The sequence below is a fragment of the Panicum virgatum genome, chromosome 8K (genome assembly GCF_016808335.1).
Source record: "Panicum virgatum strain AP13 chromosome 8K, P.virgatum_v5, whole genome shotgun sequence".
Taxonomy (NCBI): domain Eukaryota; kingdom Viridiplantae; phylum Streptophyta; class Magnoliopsida; order Poales; family Poaceae; genus Panicum; species Panicum virgatum.
Window position 1 is genome coordinate 2,818,150 of NC_053143.1, and position 16,328 is coordinate 2,834,477.

General features: G+C 48.0%; 2 protein-coding genes, 1 long non-coding RNA gene and 1 pseudogene across 3 annotated transcripts; 2 read left to right on the plus strand and 2 right to left on the minus strand.

The window, feature by feature from the left end:
- The first annotated feature begins 914 nt into the window (after positions 1–914).
- Positions 915–1,796, plus strand: LOC120643539. The gene is made up of 2 exons (XR_005663033.1): positions 915–1,056; positions 1,295–1,796. It is a non-coding gene; the product is annotated as an uncharacterized LOC120643539 (long non-coding RNA).
- LOC120643531 (phosphatidylinositol 4-phosphate 5-kinase 6-like) lies at positions 1,056–4,774 on the minus strand. Its single transcript, XM_039919922.1, has 8 exons — positions 3,486–4,774; positions 3,212–3,379; positions 2,894–3,059; positions 2,699–2,815; positions 2,426–2,619; positions 2,093–2,188; positions 1,934–1,990; positions 1,056–1,531 (listed from the first exon to the last, which is right to left on the minus strand). Exons 1-8 carry the CDS (start codon positions 4,763–4,765, stop codon positions 1,237–1,239), a joined length of 2,373 nt encoding a protein of 790 aa, XP_039775856.1. The 5' UTR covers positions 4,766–4,774; the 3' UTR covers positions 1,056–1,236.
- Positions 4,775–6,698: 1,924 nt separating this feature from the next.
- On the plus strand, positions 6,699–8,548 carry LOC120643534 (cyanidin 3-O-rutinoside 5-O-glucosyltransferase-like). The gene has a single exon (XM_039919924.1). It carries the CDS (start codon positions 6,796–6,798, stop codon positions 8,296–8,298), a length of 1,503 nt encoding a protein of 500 aa, XP_039775858.1. The 5' UTR covers positions 6,699–6,795; the 3' UTR covers positions 8,299–8,548.
- Positions 8,549–8,791: 243 nt separating this feature from the next.
- LOC120643535 lies at positions 8,792–10,356 on the minus strand (annotated as a pseudogene).
- Positions 10,357–16,328: the final 5,972 nt, after the last annotated feature.

Below are 16,328 nucleotides of genomic sequence, written 5' to 3' on the forward strand. Positions count from 1 at the left end.
TTTTCCGTTTGCAAGAATTTTAAATCGGCTCCCATTCACCCTCCCTTTGGTCGCCTTTTCGGTCCCTCATATATGCTGAGAGACTTTTTCAAGGAGCTAACTGGCCGGGCTGCCACTACTCCACATGAATAACTGTTGATGCAGATGCACAAATGTTATATTCCCCTTCTCGTTTAGATTTGCATTTTAGAACACTTAGTTATGCAATTAGAATGCGTCATGCATGTGGCAACATGTTTTCTACCCCAAATACACCAAGATTTATATATTGGAAGGAGGCGAAAGGGCACGGTGCTGCCAGTGGTACTACTCCAGCAATGAAAATGTACTCTAATTTACCTATCTATTTCCAGAAGGGAGAGATATCTTTTGGAGTTGGTTATGAGCCATGTTTCGCTGATATAAGTTATGCATTTCAAGTAGCCCTGCGGGGAGCTAATCTTAGCAAAAGGGCTAGTTCTAGTCCAGCCACCCAAAAAGGAGCGCAGCTTACCATGGTAGGATGACATGAGATACTACTTGCACGGAAAGATAGTTTTGTATTTCAACGAGACCAAATGGAAATTCCTGGCGACAGCTAATCCTTATGAGCATGTGGAAAAGCTCCACATTGTTTCAGAATACATGGAGATCCAGCAAACTGATGGTCATGTGGATGTTTCTGCGAAAGAATTCAAGATGTATATTTTCTGAATTTCATGGAGCGCGGAACCATTTATATGTACAGATCAAACAGTGTTAGAGGCTATTACTTTCATGATACAAAGTTACTGTGATTTCTTTGTTGCTTTAGCTTGTTTCCTGTATCATCCATTAGTATGATCTTGTCCCCTTTTGCCGCTTCCTCTGTCCAATATGATGCTAATTTGTTCTTGTGTGCTGTTCTCCTAGACCTTGCGCAAGTTCTTCAATGTCGACCCTGCAGATTACATGATCTACATCAGTGGGTATGATACGTTCAGGGAACTTTCATCACTTGGTCAGAGTACAAAATTCTACTACCTTGGTAATGCTGACAAGTACGTCATCAAAACAATGAAGAAACCAGAAGTTGAGGTAACCACAAGTACTTCACAAGAAAAGGGGAATTCCTTCGCTATTTAAGTGTTTATCATGCATCTACAACACAATGTCAATGATGTCACCTACAAAAATATTACTACAGTGTGGTAAAAGAACATCCACCAAAGAATTGTTAATCTTTTCAGCTAAACGTGTCCCTATTTTGTTAATTAACTAGTTTTGTACATCATCTGCGAAAGCCTTAAAAATGAAATCTCTGAATCTCTTGCAGTATTGCTTCGGGTCAACGGCCGATATGGAGTTGGGATCATATTGCATGGATTTGTAAGCATGCTCAAGCTTCTTACTAATATCATAATCTTGTAGTATGTCAATGATTCCAAAGAACAACACGACATCTTGGAATTCCCCTGTGGGCTCACCAAGGAACGGAGATTCACTATCAGGATTCTTCGCAACGTTCTCCACCCTTGAGGGCATGCAAATTCCTAATTTTAATGGTGTTTTCCTGCTTAAATCACAAGTAGTATATAGGTTAGTCCTCAGAGGTCAATGTCAGAGTGAATGCAATGGTTAAAGTCGATGTAGTAAGCAAGCTATGCTGAAACAGAGACAAACTGTCATGTTCTGCATCTGGTGAAATTAAGGCTTCTCAGTTGGAGATTGAAAGCACCGGTGTGATATGTTAGATACTTCTTATCTCTTCACCATAAACAATATATATTGTGTATGCTAATATAAGGTGAAAATTAATCTCATCATAATTTTGTTCAGGTTTGAATGACGTCGAATTATATATATTTCACTGGTACAAGTCCAATATAACCATTCTTTCGTATGATGATAATAGGGGTCAAAATATGTTCAATGTATATTGTGTTTGATGATGTGTGTTTTTAATATAAGCTACCTATTTTCATCAGAATCTTCAGCGGTAGTATGAGACGTTTCGTCATCAGGATTGCTGCTGTCTGTAATCATAAAAGATAGTTTTTAGTCTCCTAACTTGAAATATATATCTACAACACTACAACTGCAACTATGTGAAAGAATGCGTCATGCATGTGGCTTATCTTTGTCTCTATCCTTGAAGTGAATACCAACCAAAAGACTGTAATCCATGATCCTCTCCAGCTCCAGGAGTTCACAATCTTTGTCCACTTGCCTGTAAAGAGATACAAATCATTAGAGCAAGGTCAGTTCTGTGTTTTTCGCAAGAAGAAGAAGAGAATACTTAGTTTCCTAGTTCAGCTATGCTTTACAAACATTTTTATTAAAAACTTCTCATTCGACAGATTGGCACATCCAAACACACTTTTAATGAACTTTTGCACATTATTAAGAAATTAATTTTACTAAAAATGTACTAATTGGAGAAATTTTGCAAATGGATTGTGTGTACCTGCAGAATTCTTGAAACCAAGTTCCTTCTAGACGGAAAATGAAATTAAGATCAAGATCCTTCAACGTGGTATGCTCACTAATTTGATCAATGGGTTTGTCTGTCATGCGACCATGTGAAGATCCTTTCAAATCAAAGCGCCTATGGATTGCATAGTTGGAGCAGAAAAGATTTCCCATTATAACAAACCGGACCTGTATTTCACGGTTACAAAATATATATTTGAACGACTCTGATGTATCAAATTTAAATTTGTGAATATAGCAATCTAACCTTTTTCTGAATAGCTCCGGTAAGTTTAACACAGTGCAGACCAAAGAATTTCGTTAGCAGAGTATGTTCAAAAGCACGGACATGTTTATAATAGGCTGGAAGCATCCTAAGCAGTACCTGCTCACATTCACATAGGGAGCATAAATTCAGTATAATATAACTTAAAAAAGGCGTGAGTGGATTAAATTAACTTACTTTAACTTCTGATTTCTTCATTGTTTTGATCATGTACTTGTCATCATTTGTGAGGTAAAAGAAACTTCCACTTTTCCCCGGCGATGAAAGTTCCCTGAGCGCCTCATCCCCGCAAATGGAGAGCATGTAATCAGCAGGGTCGACATCGAAGAGCTTGCGCAAAGTCCTGCAGCAAAGTGCAGAAGAACAGATTAATTACCTCTACATTGTAGACATACAGGAAGCAGTAATGATAATATCAAATCAAATATTACCACATGAAAGGAAAAAAATTAGCATCATCAAAGTTAATTATATATAGTCCATAAATCATGAAACCTGAAAACCAGGGGGCAGTAGTCCTTCCACCGAAAATCGCCTGATTGGTGTGGAGGAGTATGCTTTGATCCTTCAGGTGGAAATCTTGTCCACACCTTCTCTTTCGGATCAAATGCCGATGACTTAAGATCCAGCGAAGTTGGCGCTGACTGCCTTCCAACAGCATGCCTGTGCTCCGAAATTGATTTGATCATCATGCATGAGTGGCAACTTCAAATGAATGATTGAGCTAGATTCAGAAGAAGAGCAAGGCATCAAAAAGAAAAGTACATACCGAATACCAAGCTGCAGGTTGAGCATGAGCTCATAGTTCCTGTGCCCCTTGGATATGGTCTCCCCCTGCTTCTTCCCCGGCCTCGGCGGCGTCCGCATGCACGACGACGTCCGCAAGCACGACCTGTCCGCCGTCCGCGTCTCCTCGCTCCCAGCAGCAGCAGCCTCGGCCTGCAGGCTGTCCATGTCCAAGGACGCGCTGCTCATCCTCCTGCTCGCGCTGGACATCCTCCCCTGATCGGCGGCGGCGCTAACCTTGGGCGGCCGCCACACCGGCTTCTTCTGCACGGCCTCCACCCCGGGCCACGTGAGTATCTTGTGCGACGGCATCAGCGACGCCTTCTTCCCCTCGCAGCCCTCGAGCTCCTGGAGCAGCGCCGTGATGGGCTCGCAGGGCTCGCGGGGCACGGGCACGGCGGGGCCGCCGGACGGCGGGTAGTAGACGCCGTCGGCGTGCACCGCGCCGGACTCCTCGCACCAGGTGCCAATGTACATGCCGCCGTCGGCCCAGCGGAAGGTGCCCTGGCCCTTGGGCTTGGCGTCCTCCCAGGCGCCGTCGTAGCGGTCGCCGTCGGCCCAGATGACGGTGCCGCAGCCGTTCATGTCGCCGGCCCTCCAGGTGCCGATGTACTCGTGGCCCTGGCGCCAGATGTAGCGGCCGTGGCCGTCCTGCAGGCCGTCGCGCCAGTGGCCGTCGTACACGTCGCCGTTGGCGTACGCCTGCGTGCCGCGGCCGTGGCGGAGGTTGCCAGCCCAGAGCCCCGCGAAGGTGTCCCCGAACTCGCCGATGTAGGTGCCGTGGCCGTGCATGTAGCCGCCGGCGAAGTCGCCCTCGTAGGTGGCGCCGGAGGTCCACGAGAACTTGCCGCGCCCGGACGCGCGGCCGCGGCGCCACGAGCCCTCGTACATGCTGCCGTCGGTCCAGAGGAACTTGCCGGCGCCGTGGGGGAGGTCCCCGCGCAGGCCGCCCTGGTAGAAGTCCCCGCTTGGCAGCAGCTGCTCGGCGTGGGTGGGCTCGCCGAGCGCGGCGTCGTCATCGTCCGACTCGTCGTTGCCGCCCTCGTTGCTGGTGTCGTCGCTCTCCTCGCCGTCCTCGTGGTACTGGTAGATGGTGTTGGACGCCGAGGAGCTGACGGAGAGGAGGCAGGGCGTGGCGGCGGCGTCGGCGCCGTCGACGGTCCCCGGGGGGGCGGGCACGACGGTGCCGACGCGGCGGATGGTCTGGAGCTTGCGGATGCTCGCCTCCCACAGCCGGCTGGCCGGGGCGGGGAGCTGGCTCATCTTCCTCGCCGACGACGTCGCCATGCTGGTCGCTGAACGCGGCGGCGAGAGGTCAGCACGACCGGGCCGGAGCGAGCCTGTGGCGCATGGTGGTCGCTGTCGTTTTTTGGCTTGGATTGCGAGTCGCTCGCTGCGCCCAAGGACATGAGCTCTCGCAGGTCGGAGGCTGGGAGGACTTGTCGGGGTGGGAGCCGAGGAGAGAAGAGCTCGGGAGCTCAACACTCGGAGGGAGGCGGTGACGCAGCGCCTCGGCCATTGAGGCGTTCTGCTACTTACTATTCTACGGTCTCTTCTTTCTGCTACTATTCCTGTGATGAAATGCAAGCCATTTCTCCCTTTCACCAAGCTTTTTCCAGGCCAACACAATGTACCTGAAAGCTGGAAAGCCAACAGTTCAAAATGGCAGTAGTAGCGATGCTTACTTCAATTGGTTGGTTCTTGGGGACATGAGTACATTTTTTTTTTTGCGGGCAGGGACATGAGTACATGACAACCGGTGAATTTTCAATTCTTTGCATGGCACAGCAAAGGCATCAGTTTGCTGTCCGAAGATCAGAAGCTCGTTGACCAGAGCTTTGGGGTTAGTGCCATCAAAAAAAGAGCTTTGGGGTTAGCCCAGTGCAAAACGCAGGTCAGACAGTACTGTGGCACTTTGTCTCTGACTGTATGGAGATTGCCGGAATCAGAAGCTTTACGGTCTAAAGACCACTTGTCCTTGATAACCCAATTTTGATGCTACCAAGGACCATACAATTGAAATGTTTAGGATATCCTGACCCCTGTTACACCGTACCACAATGTGACAAGCAAGTATCACCTTACCCACCACATCAAATTCAGTCCTCCGACCGAAGGCAATGTTCACAAACGCTGAAATGTTACCAGTAAGTGGATTGGATCATAAGCAAAAAAAGATTTGAGCACTTGAAAAAGTTCCAGATCGGGAAAATCTTTGTTGCATATCCAAAAAAGATCGACTTGGTTATACCACTACAAAACGCTGTTTTTTGCAAGCCCCCAAGTGCATAGCATGGTGAATTGGTGATAGCCTGCCTGCAAGGTGAGAAATTCCACCATGGGCAGAAGTGAGTCCACGGCGCCTTGATCACATCAATGTAGCATTGCTCTGGACTCTGCAGCTCTCCCTCCTGAGTTCCTTCTTCCTCATCACACGACCTGTCCTTGAGCAGAAGTGAATCCATAGCACGTCTGCTGTCCTTTCGAGCCTACAGCCTACGTCCAGACGTCCTGGCCCATTAGACCACCCTAAACCTTTTTCCATGTTTAGCAGGCCTAGGCCCAATGTTTGGAACCACGCATTCGGAATGCAGGGGTTTTGCCATAATTTCACAACGGACTCATGGAAAATGGTTTAACATTAGTAATAGGAAAAATAATAAGAAAATTGTACTGCAACTTCTGCATAGTGCCATTTCAGTACAACATATGTGAACCATCAAAATCTTTTGATTAAACCAATTAAATTAAAAACCATCATGCCTAGTTAAAGTCAATATGGATCAAGCAATTTGTAGATGACTTGGCACCATGCTCTTGTTGGAAGATGATGTCCTTCTCTTGCTATCCTTCCTCGATACGACATTTATGCAATCCAAGAGCTGATTGTGTCCTTGTGTTTGTCATACACATTGTTGACAAAGCCATTAACATTTGTAGATGTCTAGATGATTTCTTGTGATTGGATTTTTCAAGGTGTCTTATTCATTCTAGATAATATATTTACTAGCTTGCAGCAAGGAAATTAAGTGGCGCACTTAATAACATACCCCACACAACTACAACAATGTTTCTCATCAGATATGTACAAGCCTAGCTCGTTGGAGTATCAGCGCGTTCTTGGTCAGTATCGCCATACCGGTATCAAACCTTCTTTATAAATAAGGTGATGGTATGCAGCATGCTCATATACTATAACCCAAGTGTATCTCATATGCACTAGGTTGCACAAACCAGAAGATAGAGAGAAAAAAACTACCAAGTTCGTTCATCGACAAAGGACTTCTAAAGTGATGGCCCTTGCAAACGACGAGAATCACAACAATGGAGAGCAAGAGCAAGGTCGTCGTAGCCACTTCCTCGTGGTGGCCTACGGCATCCAAGGCCACATCAACCCTGCGCGTACTCTCGCCCGTCGTCTTGCTCGGATCGGCGGCTGCACCGCCACCCTCTCGGTTTCCGCCTCCAGCCACCGCCGCATGTTCCCGTCCCATGGAAGCTCCTGCGAGGAGGAGGTCAGTGACGGGCTCATCTCCTACATCCCCTTCTCCGATGGCAAAGATGACGGGAGCTGGCCCAATGGCTCTGAAGATAGGGCACGACGCCGGGAAGCAAACTTCCGGAGCCTCTCGGCTGTGGTCGACCGCCTTGCAGCCAGTGGCCGGCCGGTCACTTGCATGCTCTGCACCCTGAGCATGCCGGTAGTAGGCGAGGTAGCTCGTGAGCATGGGCTTCCGATTGCCATCTACTGGATCCAACCTGCAACCGTTCTTGTCACTTACTACCACTATTTCCACGGGCACGGCGAGCTCATCGCCCAACAACAAGGCAGCAGCAACTCAACACAGGATCAGCAGGTAACTCTTCCAGGCCTACGCCCTCTTAGAAGAAGTGACATGCCAACTTTTTTCACTGAGAAGACGCAGGACGATCTATCTAAGATGATCCTCCAAGCAATGCGTGAACTGTTTGAGCAGATAGAACAGGAGAAGCCAATCGTTCTAGTGAACACATTTGATGCGCTAGAAGATGTAGCCCTGAAAGCGATCCAACCATACATGGACGATGTGTTTGCCGTAGGGCCTGCAGTTCCTCCTCTTGATGAACTATTACATCAAAAAGATGCAAGTGAAGCAGCACAAGTCCATCTCTTCAAGCACGATGAGAAAGATTGCATGGAGTGGCTCGACGCACAGCTAGAGAAATCTGTTGTCTACTTGTCCTTTGGGAGCTTGCTGGCTTACACCAAAAGGCAAGCAGAGGAGATCTTGCACGGCCTGCAGGATCTTGGGCGACCATACTTGTGGGTGGTGCGCAAAGAGGGCCGTGCCGAAGAGGTGGATCTGTGCTTGAGGGATGTCAAGGCAGAGAGGGGGATGGTTGTGGAGTGGTGTGACCAGCAGAAGGTGCTATCTCATCCATCAGTAGGCTGCTTTGTCACTCACTGTGGCTGGAACTCAACATTGGAGGCCATAGTGTCTGGTGTGCCGATGTTGGCTGTGCCAAGTTGGTCAGACCAGCCGATGAATGCGTACTTGATAGAGGAGGAGTGGAGGGTGGGTGTTAGGGCTGAGCGCGATGCCGAGGGGGTCCTGACAAGAGATGAACTTGTAAGTCGTTTGGAACTGTTGATGGGAGGTAGTGAAAGATCAGTGCAGATAAGGGCAAATGCGCAGAGTCTGAAGGAGAGAGCACAAGAGGCAGTAGCTACACATGGACCACTGGAAAGAAGCCTTCGGAGCTTTATTAACAAGAGCCTGCAAAATCTAAACCAATCCAGAAAATCAATCAGCTAACAGCATCTCCAACTTGATACAAATAAGCAAGATCGATATGGCATAGTCTTGGCAACATGTAAAACTTCTCCAGAGAATGGTCAGTTGTTCTATTATATTTTCATCACATATGGATGTGACCAGATGTTCTTCTGCAGTACTTTCACTAAAAGCAAAAATAGATCTCGGTTTTTATTAGTCAAACTGTTGCTATGGTTTGCATTATTTTCTATGTACCACATTTATGGATTGAGTTATTTTTTTAGATTAAGGGAAAAATCTGGTTTGAACATTCACAGGTGAATGTCTACGACCACAAGGATTGGGTTATTAATCGTGGCATGTCAGGCTTTACACGTATATGGTTTGCACAATTCTCAGTCCAATTTAGACTTTTCAAGCAATAATTTTCTGATCTCTCAGCGACAACCGACCATATCAATCGGTACACGGTACTTATCATTCAATATATTTCTAAGAGCTTCCAGCTAAAGCTAATATATAGAACTGTTTGTTGTACGCACTCTAAAATGACAGGTACTTTTGTATTTTGAATGGAGTGTACATCAAGTGTAAAAATTGTTCTATCATGACTTTATTGATTCTGACATGGTATTGCTTTGACAAAGTCACCAAGGTTTCTCTCAGCGGAGCCGCCTACACTTGCTGCTGCCTGCGCAATCTCAAGGCCTTCGCCTTTTCCCTTATCGCCATTGCTTTTGCACCTTCACCCATGACCAACTCAATACACCTTGCCAACTCTGTTCCCATCAAGACACCACCACTGTTGCTCTCTGCTTTGATTCCAAGCTCCCACTCCTCGATGAACAACATATTCGTTGGTTGGTCAAACATGTTCGGCGCACCGATTATTGGCACGCCGGACACCATGGCCTCCATTGTCGAGTTCCATCCGCAGTGCGAGACAAAGCACCCTACCGCCGGGTGCGATAGAACCTCCAATTGGTTGCCCCAATCCACAACCATGCCCTTACTTTGGGTGTTCTTCTCCAAGTCGCCACTTTCATCATCATAGTCGGCCAGCCCGTCCCTGCGCACAACCAACAAGTATGGCCTCCCACATTGTCGCAACCCTCCAACGATCTCGTCCATCTGATGCTTGGTGTACTTTGATAGGCTCCCAAACGACACATACACCACGGACTTGTCCGGGTGACCCTGAAGCCACTCCATGTACCTCTTCTTGTCTCTGTCGTCATGCTTGAACAAGTGGATCCGTGTCTCCGTTGAGCTCCCAACCATGGGGCCAACGGTGAACACTTCCAAGTGCCGCTTCATCTCCGCCAGCGCGCTCCGCTCCAACTCGTCGAGTGTGTTCACAAGCACCTTGACCTTAGGCTGCCACTGGCCAATGTGCTGGAAGAACTCTTGGAACACCTCAATGAAGGCCTTGGTCCCCTCGCTGCCTAACATGTCGGTTTGGTAGGACGGGAGGTTGCCTATCTGAAGAGGACGGCTGAGACCGGGCAGGCGCACCTCGTGCGCAGGGTCGGCGGGGTGGGCGGCGATGAGCTCGCCGTAGCCATGGACGAAGTAGTGGTAGTTGATGGCGAGAAGAGCGGCCGTCTGGATCCAGTAAATGGTGACGGGGATGTCGAGCTCCCGTGCAACGTCGAGCGCCGGAAGGAACACCACCGTGCACATGATGCACGTCACCGGCTGCCCGCGGCCGGCGAGGCGAGCGACGAGCCGACGACGGCGGAGAGGCTCGCGGAGGTCGCGCGGCGCCTCGCCGCCCAGTCGGCGGCGTCCCTGGGCACGGAGCCGTCGTCGACGCCGTCGGAGTAGGGGACGTACGAGATGACGCCGTCGTCGGTGGTGGCCTCCGTCTCCGGCGCCGCCGCGTCGGCGTCCGGCGAAGGGAACATGCAGCGGTAGGTGGCGGCCGGCACGGAGAGCGTGGCCGAAATGGAGCCGTCGGCGCCGCCGAGCCGCGCGAGGCGGTGGGCGAGGACGCGCCCCGGGTTGATGTGGCTCTGGAAGCCATAGGCCACGAGCAGGAAATGGTGGCGGCGGCTGCGGCCATCATCGTCGGCCATGGAGAGCTTCAGAAGTACTTCAGAAGATTGTTGGTGAATACAAGTTCAGAATTGAAGAAGGCGAAGATCGATCGTGTGTGCGTTGGATAGTCGATGGCCGCGGGATATATATAGGAGTCTGAAGAAGTCCGATTGGTGGTGAAGCCGTGCTCAGCTACAGCAGTGACTGACGACCACTGCTTGTCTGCTTCATCTGTGAAACTGCTCAATGATGGATTCATTCATTATTCGTGACGTTAGCACTTAGCAGTGACATATGGGATATGCTAATCTCTTCAAAAACAGGGACTTCAAAAAAGTCCTAGGGACTTTTTAGTATTTAGAAGTATTAAATAAATATTAATTATAAAACTAACTGCAGAACCCTGGGGCTAAACTGCGAGACGAATCTAATGAGGTATCTTAATCTATGATTAGCGAATGGTTACTGTAGCATCACTGTAGTCAATCATCGATTAATTAGGCTCATTAGATTCGTCTCGCGAAAAAGCACTCAGCTGTCAAAAAATATTTATAAACAGATTTTATTTAATACTATAAAATAGTAAGATTCCTTTTGATGTGATAGGGACTTTTGAAAAAAGTCCCGGAACCAAACAAGCCCTCAAATTAAAGTACTACTAGCAGGTGGTGCCACTTTGATTGAGGCAGAAAAAAAATGAGCAAAGGACACTCGTCAGGGCCTGACCCGGCACCTTCCAAACTTCGAAGTTCAAACCAACCCACATGTGGACAAAGTCAAATGAGTGCCCGTGCACCCATTCTTTTTTTTTTGGTGCATGCTGCATGATGAGAGATGCGGAGTGAGAACAATACAAATGGGTAGACTCACTGGATCGAGAAGATGAAATTACTGCTCCGTTCAAGCATTTTAAGTTGGTGCAGTGCAATGCAATCCCGTTCTGTACAGTTTTCTCTCCTACTCTACCTATACATACTGGCTAAGCTTGAAAAGAAAAGAAAAATGCAACCACGTTTTGATCACGTTCACGCTACACAGCCAGATCTGAAGGTGCTCAAGACTCTCAGAATATATCCTGACATCCCTTTTGGCCAATCCAATTCCTAGATGTGTCAACCTCCTGCAGTCCTTAACCACATGATATAATTTGTTTGTCTGGAAGGCGCATCCGATCAAATCCAGGGTATGCAGATTGTTGTACTCAAAACAGTTTAGATCCAAGTCAGACAAAGAGAAAAAACCTAGACGAAGGCTCTTCAAGTAGGACGATTGCACGTCTTCTAGTGGGAACTCAAACCTAGGGTCATCTGCACGATTCACTATGATAATCTCACATGCATTTTTTTGAGAGAGCCTTCTTAACCTTTCTGAGAGCTGGGTTCTGCCCCCGGTCCATCTTGAGGAATCGAGACGGAAATAAGCCACACTGCCAGCATGCTTGTCCAAGATACTTGTTATCTTCTCGGTAAGGTCAAAGACTATACCCCAAGGGCTGAAACAGCGTGCAATCTGCTTATCATGTAGCACCAAGGGGTTGTCGAGCCAAATCTTTCGCCATGGTTGGCTAAGAACTTCACCATCACAAAGAAGTAGCTCTGGCATGCAGTGGCGAATCTAGGATCTAAATTGGGGGGGGGGGGGTTATTTTCCTCTTCTTCCTCCTCTCTTCTCTCTTTTTCTTCTTCTTCCTCCTCCTTTTCTTCTTCCTCTTCATCATCATGGTTGAAAATTGTTGGGGGCTTTGAGGGGGCTCCAAGAGAGTAGGGAGGCTGGAGCACCCCCTACTCTGCCAATGTGGCATGGGGTCATACCTATCCACATCCACATTGCTGGTTGGCCACCACGCCGCCGCCATAACCTCTCCCCCCTTCCGTGTAGGGTCCTCCGCATGGCTGTCGACACGGGCACCATCGAGAGAAACCCCCGCCTTCTCGCCTCCACCGCGGCCACAGGGTGTCGCATCTCCGACGGCGCCGCCACCGTCTTGCTTCTTCGCGGCGGTGGCGCGGCGGTCGCCTCCACTGCGGGCACCATCGAGAGAAACCCCCACCGCCTTCTCACCTCCACCGCGGCCACAGGGTGTTGCATCTCCGACAGCACCGCCACCGTCATGCTCCTTCACGGCGGCGGCGCGGCGGTGGACGAGCATGCCGTCGGGCGGATCCAAAAGAGCGTAGAGAGCAAGGAGCAGGGTATCCCAGGTGTGCTCCATTGGAGGTCGGCGGACAGGGGCGAGAGGCAACGAGCAACTCAGGAAGGGGGAAGGAGGTGGTTGGTTTGAATCAGGATTGATTTGGGGTTGAAATCGACGGGAATCGCTTGCGGTTTCACGGAGGAGGGAGAACGCACCGGGGGGATGACGAGTCAAATGGCAACAGTTGCTCTGTTCGCGCTCTTCCTCCCTCCTTGCTTTGCTGCTGTGCAACCTCGCCAGCATGGCATCCCCAGAGCATGGGAGCAAGATCATCCCGACAAGATTGTCGAATCATCCGCTGCCTTGCCCGAAGATCATGGTGCGGTGAGCGTTCACGGTCACGGGAGACCAGCGCCATGATCTCCATGTTTCTGAAAGGTAGCTGGTCAATTTTATCATTTCTTAAATTTATATATTTTGAAGTGTTCATGGGCGACCTTTAGTCTTTAGTAGCTTACAGTGTTTCTTGTGAAGTAGATGTTCATCTTCATCAGGTTTGTAGCTAATATCTTAATAGTTTCGCTATGCTATGTTATTGTTCTATGGAAGCTGAAACAGAGACACATTTGGACTGGGCGAGTTTGCTCCAAAATATTTTCTTAGTTCTCTTTCAATATTTTAAGAGGATTATAAATTCTATATAATTAATTATCTTCAATTTTGAAAAGCTATTTTTATAAAATTTGAGAATATTTTACTATCCCAAAAACAACCTATGTAGTTTGTTGAAAAATCGGTGCCCCTAACCTTGACGACGACTTTCGAAAACCGATACTAAAGTAGTGTGATATCACTTCTTCTGTGAACCCTATACGCACACCACACCACACTACTACACCAAGAAGACCTTCACATAGACATTAATATGAGAGACCAACTCTATATGGTAATCAACTCTTTATTCATCATAATTTAGTACAACACATGACTCTTACACTCTTTATGTAGCTACCCTACCATAACACTACTATACTACATGACAACCTTATCATCTGCTACTTGATACCTCTTGTGCCATGGTGGCAAGAGGGGAATAGCACCCCCTATTTGCAGGACTTCATGACTCATATGATTTTGCCATGTGTCCATCTCTACACACTTCTATACGAAATATCTATAATATTAATTTTCTCATATTTATCTAACCATACAAATATCTAGTTTCTAGAGTATTTCACATTTCACCATGAAGTATATGGCAACCATGGTTCATGCATACTCTCTCATTTTCTAGAAGCTTCTCAGAAGTATGCATTGCTACTTTCAACAACAGAGTTGTTTTTTTCCCTTGTGTATCCAAGACCTAAATCTTTTTAGGTTGAAAATTCATATCATCTGAATGATTGCTGGTTTGGTGCTTGTGATGTTGACTTCAATCTTTAGTAACTTAAGGCAAGTTAATGCTGGTTTGTTGGGTTGGAACTTGGAAGTTATCTTCCCTTCCTGTTTAGCTACTAGTAGTTTATCTCCTAATCTGTTCCCATGGCATGCAAGTAACTTCGATGTTGGGTCCACAAATTGCTTTCTAAGAACAATAATTGCTTTCTTAGTATGTGAAACAATTGTAGCAAAGTTTTTGTGATACTCTCCCACTACTGATTCTTAGTTTGTGTCTATATGCCAGATAGAGGCTTAACAAAAAAGTGCATGGAAGTGTATTGTTGTGGAATATTGGTGGCTAAATTTCAGTAGTTTATAGTGATTTCTTGTATGTAGCTAGTCTTAATCAGGTTTTATGCTTGCAATTTGAATGGTTCTACCATGCTATGATAATGTTTTGCGAACCCATAGCTGAGGCTTGTTAATTAGTCTCTTTGGTTGATTCTCAAGAGGTTTGCATGATTGAATCAAACAAGTGTAGAATCAAACTCTTGTTTTGCATGTTTGATTCTCAAGGATCTTCTGTAAAGAATCAAAAAGCGGTTTTGTTAGTAAAATCTAGGGTAGGCCTTGAATTTTTAGAATGCCACTTATTGGATGTTTGCCTTGCAATGCCACTTATTAGATGTGACATAAAATGTTTTATGGAGACATATTCCACTTCATAGGGCTAGGGTATTGAACCTTTTCTCCTGTTTCAGAATTTTCGTGTTATTGAGACTAGATGGCTTCCAGCGAATACCAGGAGGGACATGCCACCTAATCTAAGGTGCATGCTCCGCGCTAAGGCGGCACGACCTCGGGGATGAATGGCGTGCTTCGCATTGAGGTTGCCCATGGTTGGAGCTCGCGGGCGGCGCACGGTGCCTCCCCATTGCGAAGTGTGCAGGTGTACAAGAAGGTTGTGGGTGCCGGCGGCGCCGGCCCGCTAACACAAAAAAGTTGAGCTCCGGGTAGCGCACGACGGCTGATCTGGCGCGATGGGCTAGGAGAAGTGCTCTGAGGTGAGGGCCGCATTTCACGTTCGGCAGACGGCTCGGCAGCGGGTGGCAAGGGTGTGAGGATTTCATCGACAAGTATCTCGTCGTGCAGTCGTGGCTGCCCCAACATCCATCCTGGACTTTGCTGGGGATGTTTCGTGATCGTGAGGCAGCATGTATTAATTCTTATCTTAATCATAACACGATCGAGGACTATAGAGCTGGATCGATATATCAATATGATAATATTATATTGTTTTTATATATGTATGTATGTATATGAGAGCGCGAATTGCAGCGTTCAAATACGTGTTCGGAGGAAGGAGCAATGTGGAACTCGGGTTCCCTAGCTGTCAGACTCGGGGCCACGGGACTACTCATGGGCGTGGGATATTCTAGAGTAGGGAGTACTGCATGGGTACGCCCTACCTCTACTGTAACTATTCGTACAGCAGTAGAACTAGCATAAGTACAAGGAAACTACTCGACCCAATCGGAGTAGGACTCTAAACGTACTCGGCTAGGACTTTCCATGTAACCCTGCTCCCCCAGACTATATAAGGGCGAACAGGGACCCCTCAAAAAAAAACAATACCAGAGGGAATACAAACCACCACACAGGACGTAGGGTATTACGCTCCGGCGGCCCGAACCTGTCTAAATCCTTGTGTTCCTTACACCATCGCGTTCTGATCTCGGCGAGTCCCTACTCATAACCACTCTCCTCGGGATACCCCTCGGAGAACTCGACGATAAAACACCGACAGCTAGCGCCCACCGTGGGGCCTCTCGCCAAAGATCATCAGAAGAATTCGATGGCATCCTTCAACTTCGGCTTCCCGGCGATCGACGCTGGAACCACCTTCGTCTTCGGATCGTGGGTCTGCATCGCCAACGGATCAGGAGATTTCTCTAGCCATCTGATCAACCCCATGAATACGAAGGCTCCTCAGAAAGAACAACTCGGCGAGATCACTTCCGTCGAAATCCTTCTTCCAGGAATCGACAAGGAAATCGAGAGCTTGTCCTTGTCGGGCTCGGTACCTACTCGTTTTCCTTTCGGACTGAAGAATTCAGCCATGACGTATTCAGCACTTTTCCGCCAATGGGACCGGACTGGGACTCGGACTCCTCCCATGTTCGATTCCTACCCGGACTCAGACGATGACTTCGATCCCGACTCGGATTCACTCGATTGCCAGAATCTGACCATCCTGGCTACACCTCAAAGCCGAGTCGTCTTCTGGAAGAACTCTGAATCCGCCAATGACATCAACAACGCCCGGCTGGTGGCTTGCCTACGGGATTTACCTTATCAGCCAGGCATACCTCTTTCTCCGGTCAGAGGAGAGGAAATTAGCGACACTGCTCTGGTCGATTACAGCACGACTCACTCGACCTCGGACAGACAGGTGTACGTCTCACTTCATGGAGAAGAAAGCGCACTTGGCTCTCGGGTTGATCGGTACGCCAAC

Coding starts and splice junctions, on each gene's coding strand:
- LOC120643531 (XM_039919922.1), bottom strand. CDS start 4,765: ATGAGCCAGCTCCCCGCCCCGGCCAGCCGGCTGTGGGAGGCGAGCATC. Junction 3,380..3,485: donor AACCTGCAGCTTGGTATTCG/GTATGTACTTTT, acceptor TTCGGAGCACAG/GCATGCTGTTGGAAGGCAGT. Junction 1,532..1,933: donor GAAGATTCTGATGAAAATAG/GTAGCTTATATT, acceptor TGATTTAAGCAG/GAAAACACCATTAAAATTAG.
- LOC120643534 (XM_039919924.1), top strand. CDS start 6,796: ATGGCCCTTGCAAACGACGAGAATCACAACAATGGAGAGCAAGAGCAA.